General features: G+C 43.5%; 1 protein-coding gene across 1 annotated transcript in view; it reads right to left on the bottom strand.

The window, feature by feature from the left end:
* Positions 1-14284, bottom strand: part of LOC124041949 (xenotropic and polytropic retrovirus receptor 1 homolog) — a 40406-nt gene continuing 26122 nt past the window's right edge. The window contains exons 5-14 of the mRNA XM_046360147.1: positions 9990-10139; positions 9706-9871; positions 9247-9434; positions 8781-8960; positions 7936-8098; positions 7218-7418; positions 6601-6767; positions 5146-5285; positions 1624-1845; positions 1-1447 (exon numbers count right to left, since the gene is read on the bottom strand). Coding sequence (XP_046216103.1) covers positions 1393-1447; positions 1624-1845; positions 5146-5285; positions 6601-6767; positions 7218-7418; positions 7936-8098; positions 8781-8960; positions 9247-9434; positions 9706-9871; positions 9990-10139 — 1632 coding nt within the window. The 3' untranslated portion in view covers positions 1-1392. The remainder of the gene's footprint in view (positions 1448-1623; positions 1846-5145; positions 5286-6600; positions 6768-7217; positions 7419-7935; positions 8099-8780; positions 8961-9246; positions 9435-9705; positions 9872-9989; positions 10140-14284) is intronic.

The following is a 14284-nucleotide window of genomic DNA, read 5'->3' on the forward strand; positions in this document are numbered from 1 at the left end:
GATAGAACTCAGATGTCTAGAACAGAAGGTATATATTAAAAAGTGAGTAGGGCTCTGATTTTCTCCTGACCATGTGACCTGACACCTCATGTCACATGACCAAGAAAAAGTGAGGGCTGTTAATAGTGAAATATCTTCTATAGATTCTATTTATATCTGCTGTGCTATGTGACTTACGGAGGCATTGTGCCGTGGAAGCACAGTCCAGCTCTCAATGGAATGTTGCAGATATTTGGCTAGCTCTGAGAAGAGCAAGCGTTATAACGATAGTAGAAAATCCTGCCATTCTCCCCACAGCTTACTGAGAGACTGCATTAGCTCACACTGGTATCGAAAAAGACAAAAGACTAGATTTGGCATGAAAGTAAACATAATGTTATAGTTAACCCAGATTGGAAGGTTCTGAAGACAGGGAAGGGGGTGGCTTGTTTTGAGAGAATTGTCTACATCGAAGCCTTCTGAGGGTTTTTGAACATACAAAGTCCTTTTATAGGATGAGATGCCCAAAAAACATTGGTCTCTGATCAGACTTATATTCAGGCCGACCCACTTAACCATTAGAATGAATCCCAATCCCCAACAGGTCCTGGAACAGTTCTTATGGGCAACGTCAGGCAGAGACTCAGAAACACCCATTTTGTTTTTAATTTTAAAAAATCACTCCCAAAATGTTTTAGGCATCTCTCCCCTCACATAAATAACAATTAAATGTACATTCAACAAAATAAAATAAGAACCAAGGTATTCGTGGAAGAACTTATAGCACATGGAAAGAACAGCCACATTAATATAGTCATCTTCAAAATCCTGTTCATCAAAAATGGAATGAGGAAGTCAAAGAACCAGACTGGTCAGACACTCCTCTGCAATCACTGTTCAGAGTCCAACGCTCTCAGTCTTTTTTTTATATTCCATCATTTCTGATTAGCCATCTTGAAATCAAAAGTTAGTCCACCCGTTTGTTCTTCCTGATATCTACATCAACATGTACAGTCTTGTTGTTTCGTCTCTTTCCCATGAATCTGAAGAATAACGGGTGACGTCAACTCAGTCCTAAATGGACCATGAATGTAACAAAAAGAACGTTTCTTAAAAGTAGCTGTTCCAAGGTGTGTGTAATATTTTGTTCCTCTACCTACTCCTATATTCATGTCTTTGTACTCCCTCTCTCTCTGTGTGTGTGTGTGTATTTATGTCAATACATGTAAGGTGCAGATAGGCAGCTCTGTGATGGACTGATTGGAGAAGCTGACGAGGGGGCAGGTCAATCAAACGATCGATCGACTGATTGAAGGGGGAGGAAGCGGACCAGGGGGCGTGCCCCTAGGAGGGGCGTGGTCCTTTAAAGAGGTTCTGAACCCATGCTATGGATGCAATGGGTCTGGCCTGATGTCAGGTGTCCTCATCAGTGTCCTCGATGAGAACTTTGGTGTCTCGGGTCTTGGTCCTGAGAGGGAGAGAGAGAAAGTTTAGTAGAGGGCAACACAGCCATACGTTTTATATAAGGTGTGTATGTTATTACCGTACTGGGAAGCAAGGCGAGGCTGTCTTAGGGACATGCTGTAGCTTTGTGTGGGTGTGTATGCATGCCAATGTGTGTGTGTAGCTCTTCTATAACCGTACTGGGAAGCGAGGCGAGGCCGTCTCAGAGACATGCTGTAGGAGCGTTTCCAGTTCTTCTTGCCCAGGCGGTTCCGGACTCCGTCCTCCTGGTCCATCATCTGCTCCAGCAGCGTCTGGTCGTCAGCGTTCAGTGGAGCCACTGAGATGTCCCTCACGGCTCGGAACTCGCCACAGTTATTCAGGTGCTCGTTCTCCAGACGGAAGAAGTTCCAGACAAAACGCCTGCAGTGGAGAGGAAGAGACTAGCAAGTGAAATATTGTTGAGGTGTTTCAATGTTCGTATGGGAAGAGAGAATTATGTATGAAATGTCCTTGAGGTATTTAGTGGCTAAATGTTTGCCTTTTAAAATCTTCAGGAAAGAGCTCTACCTAGAGGTCAACACAATAGTAGTCAGCCCTGAAATGTCCATTTACAAGAAATAAGATATTGGCATAGAAAAAAGGTGTTTGAGAGACAGCGGGTAGGGAGAAATAAAATGAAAGGAAGAGAGAATGAAAAGAAAATATAGAACACAAGAGACAGAGAGAACAACAGAGAGAGGAATGGTATTTGACCCTAAACAGAGAGTACACAGTAGCAGAACAGCTGACCACTGTGACTGACCCAAGATTAAGGAAAGCTTTGACAATGTACAGACTCAGTGAGCATGGCCTTGCTATTGAGGGGCCGCCATAGGCAGACCTGGCGCTCAAGAGAAGACGGGCTATGTGCACACTGCCCACAAAATAAGGTGGAAACAGATGCACTTCCTAACCAAATTTTTGACCATATTAGAGACACATATTTCCCTCAGATTACACAGACCCACAAAGAATTCCAAAACAAATCCAATTTTGATAAACTCCCATATCTATTGGGTGAAATACAACACGAAAAGGTCACGAGTGAAGAACAAACGTCATTGTAAATACAACCCATATTTATGTTTATTTACTTTCCCTTTTTACTTTAACTATTTGCACATCATTATAACACTGTACAAAGCCATAATGACATTTTAAAATGTCTGCTGTTCATTTTTTTATTGTTTATTTCACTTGCTTTGGCAATGTAAACATATATTTCCCTTGCCAATAAAGCCCTTTGAATTTAATTGAGCGGGGTAGAGCGATGTAGAGCGAGGTAGAGAGATGTAGAGCGAGGTAGAGAGATGTAGAGCGAGGTAGAGAGACGTAGAGCGAGGTAGAGCGAGGTAGAGAGATATATAGAGAGATGTAGAGCGAGGTAAAGAGATGTAGAGCGAGGTAAAGAGATGTAGAGCGAGGTAGAGAGATGTAGAGCGAGGTAGAGAGATGTAGAGCGAGGTAGAGAGATGTAGAGCGAGGTAGAGCGAGGTAGAGCGAGGTAGAGCGAGGTAGAGAGATATATAGAGAGATGTAGAGCGAGGTAAAGAGATGTAGAGCGAGGTAAAGAGATGTAGAGCGAGGTAAAGAGATGTAGAGCGAGGTAAAGAGATGTAGAGCGAGGTAGAGAGATGTAGAGCGAGGTAGAGAGATGTAGAGCGAGGTAGAGAGATGTAGAGCGAGGTAGAGAGATGTAGAGCGAGGTAGAGAGATGTAGAGCGAGGTAGAGAGATGTAGAGCGAGGTAGAGAGATGAGAGAGGTAGAGATGTAGAGCGAGGTAGAGAGATGTAGAGCGAGGTAGAGAGATGTAGAGCGAGGTAGAGAGATGTAGAGCGAGGTAGAGAGATGTAGAGCGAGGTAAAGAGATATATAGAGAGATGTAGAGCGAGGTAAAGAGATATATAGAGAGATGTAGAGCGAGGTAAAGAGATATAGAGCGAGGTAAAGAGATGTAGAGCGAGGTAAAGAGATGTAGAGCGAGGTAAAGAGATGTAGAGCGAGGTAAAGAGATGTAGAGCGAGGTAAAGAGATGTAGAGCGAGGTAAAGAGATGTAGAGCGAGGTAAAGAGATGTAGAGCGAGGTAAAGAGATGTAGAGCGAGGTAAAGAGATGTAGAGCGAGGTAGAGAGATGTAGAGCGAGGTAGAGAGATGTAGAGCGAGGTAGAGAGATGTAGAGCGAGGTAGAGAGATGTAGAGCGAGGTAGAGAGATGTAGAGCGAGGTAGAGAGATGTAGAGCGAGGTAGAGAGATGTAGAGCGAGGTAGAGAGATGTAGAGCGAGGTAAAGAGATATATAGAGAGATGTAGAGCGAGGTAAAGAGATATATAGAGAGATGTAGAGCGAGGTAAAGAGATATATAGAGAGAGATGTAGAGCGAGGTAAAGAGATGTAGAGCGAGGTAAAGAGATATAGAGCGAGGTAAAGAGATGTAGAGCGAGGTAGAGATGTAGAGCGAGGTAAAGAGATGTAGAGCGAGGTAAAGAGATGTAGAGCGAGGTAAAGAGATGTAGAGCGAGGTAGAGAGATGTAGAGATGTAAAGAGATGTAGAGCGAGGTAAAGAGATGTAGAGCGAGGTAAAGAGATGTAGAGCGAGGTAGAGAGATGTAGAGCGAGGTAGAGAGATGTAGAGCGAGGTAGAGAGATGTAGAGCGAGGTAAAGAGATGTAGAGCGAGGTAAAGAGATGTAGAGAGATATAGAGCGAGGTAAAGAGATGTAGAGCGAGGTAAAGAGATGTAGAGCGAGGTAAAGAGATGTAGAGCGAGGTAAAGAGATGTAGAGCGAGGTAAAGAGATGTAGAGCGAGGTAAAGAGATGTAGAGCGAGGTAGAGAGATGTAGAGCGAGGTAGAGAGATGTAGAGCGAGGTAGAGAGATGTAGAGCGAGGTAGAGAGATGTAGAGCGAGGTAGAGAGATATATAGAGAGATATAGAGCGAGGTAGAGAGATATATAGAGAGATATAGAGCGAGGTAAAGAGATATATAGAGAGATATAGAGCGAGGTAGAGAGATATATAGAGAGATGTAGAGCGAGGTAAAGAGATATATAGAGAGATGTAGAGCGAGGTAAAGAGATGTAGAGCGAGGTAAAGAGATGTAGAGCGAGGTAAAGAGATGTAGAGCGAGGTAGAGAGATGTAGAGCGAGGTAGAGAGATGTAGAGCGAGGTAGAGAGATGTAGAGCGAGGTAGAGAGATGTAGAGCGAGGTAGAGAGATGTAGAGCGAGGTAGAGAGATGTAGAGCGAGGTAGAGAGATGTAGAGCGAGGTAGAGAGATGTAGAGCGAGGTAGAGAGATGTAGAGCGAGGTAGAGAGATGTAGAGCGAGGTAGAGAGATGTAGAGCGAGGTAAAGAGATGTAGAGCGAGGTAAAGAGATGTAAAGAGATGTAGAGCGAGGTAAAGAGATGTAGTAAAGAGATATAGAGCGAGGTAAAGAGATGTAGAGCGAGGTAAAGAGATGTAGAGCGAGGTAAAGAGATATATAGAGAGATATAGAGCGAGGTAAAGAGATGTAGAGCGAGGTAAAGAGATGTAGAGAGAGGTAAAGAGATGTAGAGCGAGGTAGAGAGATGTAGAGCGAGGTAAAGAGATATAGAGCGAGGTAAAGAGATATAGAGCGAGGTAAAGAGATATATAGAGAGATATAGAGCGAGGTAGAGAGATGTAGTCTGTTCTCACCTGAAGACCTCCAGAGGGGCTAGGATGGTGGCCAGGATGTCTGCAGCGGAGGGTATCCCACTGACTGTGCTCAGGAAGAGGGGTATCGTCCAGGCAAAACGTAGCAACACATCCTCCAGTATGGCACAGTAGTAGTAGGCCTGAACACACACATCAAATAATCACATACAAACCTTCTGAAATAATAGACCTGAGCACACACACACACATCAAATAATCACATACAAACCTTCTGAAATAATAGACCTGAGCACACACACACATCAAATAATCACATACAAACCTTCTGAAATAATAGGCCTGAAAATATTTTTATGGTGATTTACTACATTATCATACACTTCTCTGTTCCTCTTTGAGGCATAATCTTTCCCCAACAATACACACACACACACACGTTCAAAAGTTTGGGGTCACGTAGAAATGTCCTTGTTTTTGAAATACATTTTTTGTCCATTAAAATAACATAAAAAAAAAAGAAGCTTTTCTTTAAAAAACAATGACATTTCTAAGTGACCCCAAACGTTTGAACAGTAGTGTATATATATTCAACAAAAATATAAACGCAACATGTAAAGTGTTGGTCCCATGTTTCATGAGCTGACACAAAAGATCCCAGACATTTTCCATTTGCACAAAAAACATATTTCTTATCAATTTATTTGAAAAAGAAATTGGCAGAATGTCCAACCGGCCTCACAACCACAGACCACGTGTACAGCGGTGTGCTGATGTCAACATTGTGAACAGCATAGCTGTTGGGGTTATGATATGGGCAGGAAAAAGCTATGGACAACGAACACAATTGCATTTTATTGGTGTCAATTTGAATGCAGAGATATTGTGACGAGATCCTGAGGCCCATTGTCGTGCCATTCATCTGCTGCCATCACCTCATGTTTCAGCATGATAACGCACGGCCCCATGTCCCACGGATCTGTACACAATTCCTGGAAGCTGAAAATGTTCCAGTTCTTCCTTGACCTGCATACTCACCACATGTCACCTATTGAGCATGTTTGGGATGCTCTGGATTGACGTGTGTGATAACGTGTTCCAGTTCACGACAACATCCAGCAACTTTGCACAGCCATTGAAGAGTGGAACAATATTCCCCAGACCACAATCAACAGCCTGAGCAACTCTATGCGAAGGAGATGGGTTGTGCTACATGAGTCAAATGGTGGTCAAACCAGATACTGACTGGTTTTCTGATCCACACCCCTACATTGTTTTTTTTATGTATCTGTGACCAACAGATGCATATCTGTATTCTTAGTCATGTGAAATCCATAGATTGGGACCTAATTCAATTATTTACTTATATATGAACTGTAACCCAGTAAAATATTTGAAATTGTTGCATGTTGCATTTATATTTTTGTTCATAGATGATTAAATCCATATTCAACATTTTGGTTGGTATAGCTTTTTTCCCCAAAGGTGCATACTAACTTTCTGGGGGTAGACGATCTCCTCTCTGAGTAAGGTGTTATCGCCTGCGTTTCGGTCAAACAGGCCCCAGTCCATCTTCAGGTCCCACACCAGGGTGTAACAGGAACTGACTATGGAACAGCCAATCAGCAGGTAGAAGAAGATCTTAGCTTCGTTGTGACTCGCAGCTAGGAGAGAAGAATACTAGTTTGACACCAAAATATTGAAAACACAAACTAATTGACAAGGTCAAATTAATAAGTGTGTAAACATAGTTTCATCCTCATTAAACACCAATGGTATTCACTAAGTTGATGGCTTATATTTAGGATAATGTTTTTCAGCTTTGTCATTACATTTTTCTAAAAAGTTTATAATCTTATTCAATTATTTGATATATTTGACATGTGATAAGGTCACACAGAGGGCCAAAGATGATTAAATACACCAGTGATAATCTGAGGTACCCAAAAGAGCCACTAGATATATTGTGCTAGGTTATATAAAATCCTTGAAATAAACCAAAATTCTGGTACTTTACTGGTAAACTTCTAAAGTTTCTAGTAATATACCCTCCCTTTGTAACTGTACTAATGTCTGAGGAGTACACTATTACAATACAGTATCACGACACTCACAATTCTCTTTGTGAGTGCTGTACAGAGCAGCAAAGGTGACCACGAAGAAAGTGGTAGAGTATTTCCCGGCGTTGACCAGGTGAGGGAAAGCCCGTTTGGAGTCACGGTAACGGCGCAGGCACTGCACGAAGCGGAACCACGCCGGTAGACACTGGATCACGGCCCGCACACCGTACGAGTAGGAGTGACACACACCTCCACCTATCAGAATGATTATCAATCAACCAATAAAATCCACCAAATAATATATTTAAAATGGAGTTGACTCCAACACTTCTCACCTGCAATCAATAACATAAAGGTGATAAAACATGTGTTGGAACAGGGTTAGGTGGTGGTGTGTATGTTTGTTTGGACTGGATAATGTTTGTTGTGTTTGCATTGTGTGTGTGGACTAGGCTATGTTTGTTTGGACGAACGTCTTGAGGGTATGTTTAGTGTGGGCTAGATCAGGCTGTAGGCTTGTTTTGGCTGAGCTTTGTGTGTTTGGATAAGGCTGTGTTGAGTTGTGTTGTGTTTAGTTGTGTGTGAGAAAGAGATATATACAGAGAGAGAGAGGAGAGAGGGACAAAGGAGGAGGGAAAAATAAAAGTAGCCATCAGAAATAAGAAAAGTCCAAATTGATGGTCTGAAACTAACAAGCTTATTTTCAATGGAGCTTGGATTTGTGTCTCAGTGCTTGTATGTTGGCATGTGTATGTGTATATCCATTGCTTACTGTCCTGCAGTAGCCCGTCCTGTTGCTTCCAGTCGAGCTCGAAGCTGTAGAAACAGATGAGGTACTCCAGGTCCATCAGAACCACCCCTAGAGAGTTGAGCTGGTCAGCCAGCCAGAAGTCTGCAAACTCTACCCTGTGGAATGGGGCTGTCACCACACGGAACTGGAGGAGAGGGGGGGGGGCAGAGAGAGAGAGAAGGAAACAGAGAGAGAGAGAGTGGGAAACCGAGAGAGAGAGAAACCGAGAGAGAGAGAAACCGAGAGAGAGAAACCGAGAGAGAGAGAGAAACCGAGAGAGAGAAACAGAAACCGAGAGAGAGAAACAGAAACCGAGAGAGAGAGGAACCGAGAGAGAGAGGAACCGAGAGAGAGAGGAACCGAGAGAGAGAGGAACCGAGAGAGAGAAACCGAGAGAGAGAAACCGAGAGAGAGAAACCGAGAGAGAGAGAGAGAGAGAGAGAGAGAAACAGAAACCGAGAGAGAGACCGAGAGAGAGAGAGAAACAGAAACCGAGAGAGAGAAACCGAGAGAGAGAGAGAGAGAGAGAGAGAGAGAGAGAGAGAGAAAGAGAGAGAGAGAGAGAGAAACAGAAACCGAGAGAGAGAAACAGAAACCGAGAGAGAGAGGAACCGAGAGAGAGAGGAACCGAGAGAGAGAGGAACCGAGAGAGAGAGAGAGGTAGAGAGAGAGAGGTAGAGAGAGGCAGAGAGAAAGACAGGGGAAAAGAGATAACTATATATTACTGTTCAGGATACACCACTTGTCAACATCAAATGTCAATATTTTTCCCCCATCATGATGCCAAGCACATTGAGACATGTTCAGCAGCTTTCTGAGCGTCTCACCAGCAGTTTGAGGAGCCAGAAGCGTGACTTGTAGTAGAGGGTCTTGAAGGGGTTGATGAGGAAGAGTAAGAAGAAGCCGTAGAGGACCAGCGGGTTGGCCTGCATGGGCACCAGGATGGATTTGGAGAACAGACAGGAAAGGATGCTCACACACCACAGCACCCCCAGGAAACCAGCAATCTATGTGGAGGAGAGAGGTTAGCTGGTGTTGGAATTTGATTGCATTTTCAATCTATTACTGTGTCATTCCAGAAAGAGAGAGAGATAGGGATAGAGAGATGCGGGAGATAAGGGGAGAGAGAAAGATAATTCAAGCAAATTACTTGATACTAACGTGAAAAGATAGATTCAGTAACATGACAGTAAATGTGAACACAAACAACCACATAGGTACAACTAATATCCAGAGCTGTATGATTAAAACACAATCAGTATCCAACCACTGTATAGAGCCCCAAACTCCTACCTCAAAGAGGTGCTGGTGGGAGAGGTTGTTGCGTGGGTTGAGCTCGAAGATAAGCACGTGGTTAACCCCTGCCTGGCGCCAGCCGTACGTGTTGATGCCCAACAGGAAGAGGAACTCGATCAGCAGGAAGCCGCCGCGGTAGATCCTCACCAGTGGCCACACGTTGGCATTCTCTATCACAACCGCAGCTAACGGGCAGGACGGTTAATAACACATTCATAACATATTAATAACACAATAATGGTAACTTTGTCGATAACGGAGCTATCAAACCCTGAACTAGAGGACTAGGGCCTGTATGAAATAATGTGAAAAATCGACATAGAAAATCTCACTATCAAGCCAATCTTTTCACATGGTAAAGCGCTTCACACCAGCATGGTTTAAAACTTGTGTTAGAGCTTCAGTAAGACAGAGGGTAGGAGGAGAATAGGGGAAAGGCAGGGAAGACAGGAATACCTGTGATGACGACGGTGACCATGAGGACTAGGAAGACTCCACAGTACAACCCAACCCTAAAGGTGGTCCACGCCGGAGCAGGCTGTGCAGCACCCAGTGGTGGCACTCGTAGCCTCTTCATGGCTCGCTGTCTGTCTCCTCCCTCCAACTCTTGTGTTACCAGGGCCTGCGAGGAGAGAGATTGTGTCACAGCTAAAAGACAAAAACTGAAATGATTATAGTACATTGCTACGAGCTAATACTTCTCATTGATAAGAGGGGAAAACAAAATGGCTGTCCAGTACCTCAGTCTCAGAGATGAGCTGGGTGATCTTCTTGCAGGTGTAGAAGGGGGCAACCTCCACATGGGCCACGCGCCAGTCGGCCCCCCGCGACGTCTCCAGGATCTTATCATGCTTCTTCAGGATTTTACGGAAACCTGTGAAGTTCAGATTCTGGGGAGACGAGAGGAGAAACAGTTGAATGGTTATAAGTAGGAGTCTCTCAGATTCTTTTTTCAGATCCCTCAGATATATTTCTTTGCTCGTACAGATATGACAAAACCTGTTGCAATTGATCAGGTGACACAAAACAACAAGGTCAGGCTTAGCGGTAGGGTGTCTAGGGTTGGTGTTTAGGAGCTGGTTTACTACCGCTGGTAGTTCTGCAGCAGGATGAGGTAGTAACCAGGAACAGTGTATAGGGGGTAATATCTAAGGGTAGTGTCCAGGGTTGGAAATGAACACCAGCCAAATGCAGGTAGATCGTCATTGGCGGGTAAGAATGTCTATTTCACCAGCCAAATTGGAAGGTGGTCACAACATTTAGGATTATATTTTTTTGAAGCCCATATGTGGAAGTTGGCCAAATTGACAAGGCAGGCTACTAAAACGTGACTTTGTTGTGACTTTTTCTTTGGCAAGTTACATTGTTTTGTTCACATGCTAGGTTGTTTTTCAACGTTAGAGTTTGCTGCAACTTTCTGCTGCTAGGAAGAAATCACAGTCTGATATTTTTTTCATCACAGATAAGCAAGTGTGAAAGTTACCATGGTTACGGCCCTTAAAGGAGGCAGCTGAACATTTGTCTCACCTAATGATTGTGCTTGATTAATAATGAATCACTCCCAAAAAACGTTTATCCATGAACTTTTGTCATTAATCTCGTAGATGTACTTGTGTGCTTCTACACTGAACAAAAATATAAACTCAACATGTAAAGTGTTGGTCCCATGTTTCATGAACTGAAATAAAAAACCCCAGATATGTTTCATAAGCACAAAAAGCTGATTTCTCTCAAATTTTGTGCACAAATTTGTTTACATCCCTGTTGGTGAGCATTTATCCTTTGCCAAGATAATCTATCGACCTGACAAGTGTGGCACATCAAGAAGCTGGTTAAACAGCACGGTCATTACTAGGGTTGCACATTTTGGAGAATATTCAGAGGTGGAAACTTTCCGTGGGAATTAACGGGAATATGGGAAATAACGGGAATATATGGGAATTAATGGAAATATATGCTAATTAATATTAACACCATTTAAATGTAGATGGTTTTTGTATTGGATATATTTGCCATATCATATGGAGACAAACATACATACCTTTATCATAAGTAGACATATTTGCAAATAATTAAATCCTTCCAATAGAAATTTTTAAAACAATTTAGTTACGAATTGAACTTTAATTTTATGAGTTGACTCTTCACATGGGATGATTTCACTGAACAACAAAAGAAAGGGAATATTGAATGATCCCCAATGATCCATCGCATCTCCCAGAAATGTTTTCAACATACATCTGTAAAATTATATCCTAAGCTTTAGTTTCTAGACTGTTTTCTTCTCAGGCTTCCATGTCTCCTCCCTGGACCTCCTCAATGTCCACCTTTCATTTTTTTTTAACCTTTATTTAACCAGGTAGGCCAGTTGAGAATAAGTTCTCATTTACAACTGCAACCTGGCCAAGATAAAGCTAAGCAGTGCGCCACAAACACAGAATTACACATGGAATAAACAAACAAACAGTCAATAACACAATAGAATAAAATATGTATACAGTATGTGCAAATGAAGTAAGGAGGTAAGGCAATAAATAGGCCAATAGTGGCGAAGTAATTACAATTTAGCAATTTACACTAGAGTGAGCGATGTGCAGAAGAGGATGTGCAAGTAGAAATACTGGTATGCAAAAGAGCAGAAAAACAAAAACAAATATGGGAATGAGGTAGGTAGTTGGTTGGATGGGCTATTTACAGATGGGCTGTGTACAGCTGCAGCAATCGGTAAGCTGCTCTGACAGCTGGCGCTTAAAGTTATTGAGGGAGGTACAAGTCTCCAACTTCAGCGATTTTTGCATTTCATTACAGTCATTGGCAGCAGAGAACTGGAAGGAAAGGTGGCCAAAGAAGTGTTGACTTTGGGGATGAACAGTGAAATATACCTGCTGGAGCGCGTGCTACGGGTGTGGCTATAGGTGACCAGTGAGCTGAGATAAGGCAGGGCTTTACCTAGCAAAGACTTACAGATGACCTGGAGCCAGTGGATTTGGCGACGAATATGTAGCGAGGACCAGCCAACGAGAGCATACAGGACGCAGTGGTGAGTAGTATATGGGACTTTGTGACAAAACGGATGGCACTGTGATAGACTGCATCCAATTTGCTGTCTAGAGTGTTGGAGGCTATTTTGTAAATGACATCGCCGAGGTCAAGGATCGGTAGGATAGTCAGTTTTATGAGGGTGTGTTTGGCAACATGAGTGAAGGAGGCTTTGTTGCGAAATAGGAAGCAGATTCTAGATTTAACTTTGGATTGGAGATGCTTAATTTGAGTCTGGTAGGAGAGTTTACCAGACACCTAGGTATTTTTAGTTGTCCACATATTCTAAGTCAGAACCGTCCAGAGTAGTGATGCTAGTCGGGCGGGCGGGCGGGTGCGGGCAGCGATCGGTTGAAGAGCATGCATTTCGATTTACTAGCATTTAAGAGCAGTTGGAGGCCACGGAAGGAGTGTTGTATGGCGTTGATGCTCGTTTGGAGGTTTGTTAACACAGTGACCAAAGAGGGGCCAGATGTATACAGAATGGTGTCTTGAACATCAGACTCTGAAGCATCATCTTCACTCTCACTTTCCAACCTTGTTGAGAATGGCTCGTTGTCAGGCTCAAAAAGCCTCAAATTTGCCCGGATGGCCACAAATTTTTTAACCCTTGTATTGGTCAGCCTGTTGCGTGCTTTGGTGTGTGTGTTCCCAAACAAGTTCCAGTTGTGCTCTGAGACGGCTGATGATGGTGGGATCTGGAGGATAATGAAGGCAACAGGGGAAAGAGTCTCAAATCCACAAAGTCCCTTCCACCAGGTGGCTGATGAGATATGTTGGCACGACGGCCATATTGCATCTCCATCCCAAAGTCCTTGCTTGGAAGTGTATTTCGCCAGACTGTCAAGAACCTTGCCCTCATCCAGGCCAAGGTGGCGAGACACGGTAATGATGACACCATAGACCTTGTTGATCTCTGCACCAGACAGGATGCTCTTGCCAGCATACTTGGGGTCCAACTCGTACGCTGCGGTGTGTATGGGCTTCAGGCAGATGTCTTCATGCTTTTTGATGTATTTCAGAACTGCAGTTTCCTCTGCTTGGAGCAACAGTGAAGTGGGCAGGGTAGTATGGATTTCTTCTCTTATATCTGCAAATAGAGTCTGAACATCAGACAAGATGGCATTGTCTCCCTCAATCTGTACAATGGCTACTGCTACAGGTTTCAGGAGTTTCAGGCTGCTTACCACTCTTTCCCAAAATACATCATCCAGGAGGATCCTCTTGATGGGGCTGTTGTCCATCGGCAGACTGTGATATGGCCATTTCTTGGAGAGACTCCTTCCCCTCCAGGAGACAGTCAAACATGATGATAACACCACCCCAACGGGTGTTGCTGGGCAGCTTCAATGTGGTGCTCTTATTCTTCTCACTTTGCTTGGTGAGGTAGATTGCTGCTATAACTTGATGACCCTTCACATACCTAACCATTTCCTTGGCTTTCTTGTCGAGTGTAACTATTGTTTTCAGTGCCATGATGTCCTTGAGGAGCAGATTCAATGCATGACCAGCACAGCCAATGGGTGGGATGTGAGGGTAGGACTCCTCCACTTTAGACCAAGCAGCCTTCATGTGTGCAGCATTGTCTGTCACCAGTGCAAATCCCTTCTGTGGTCCAAGGTCATTGATGACTGCCTTCAGCTCATCTGCAATGTAGAGACCGGTGTGTCTGTTGTCCCTTGTGTCTGTGCTCTTGTAGAATACTGGTTGAGATGTACTTAATTATTCCTTGCCCAGGAACATTCGACCACTCATCAGAGATGATTGCAATACAGTCTGCTTTCTCTATGATTTGCTTGACCTTCACTTGAAGGTGAGTATGCTGGTCAAAGAACATTCAGAAATCTCTTCCAATACACATTGCCTGTGAGCAGAGGTGACGCAGTTGCATACACAGCTCAAGCAAGACATTCATCAGCATTTATCTGACTACGTTCCTCCATTGAGTCAAAAAAACTTCTGATTCCAGGAGGACCATGAGCTGTTGCTATCAATA

Source organism: Oncorhynchus gorbuscha, linkage group LG08, assembly GCF_021184085.1.
Source record: "Oncorhynchus gorbuscha isolate QuinsamMale2020 ecotype Even-year linkage group LG08, OgorEven_v1.0, whole genome shotgun sequence".
In the NCBI taxonomy this organism is placed as follows: Eukaryota; Metazoa; Chordata; class Actinopteri; order Salmoniformes; family Salmonidae; genus Oncorhynchus; species Oncorhynchus gorbuscha.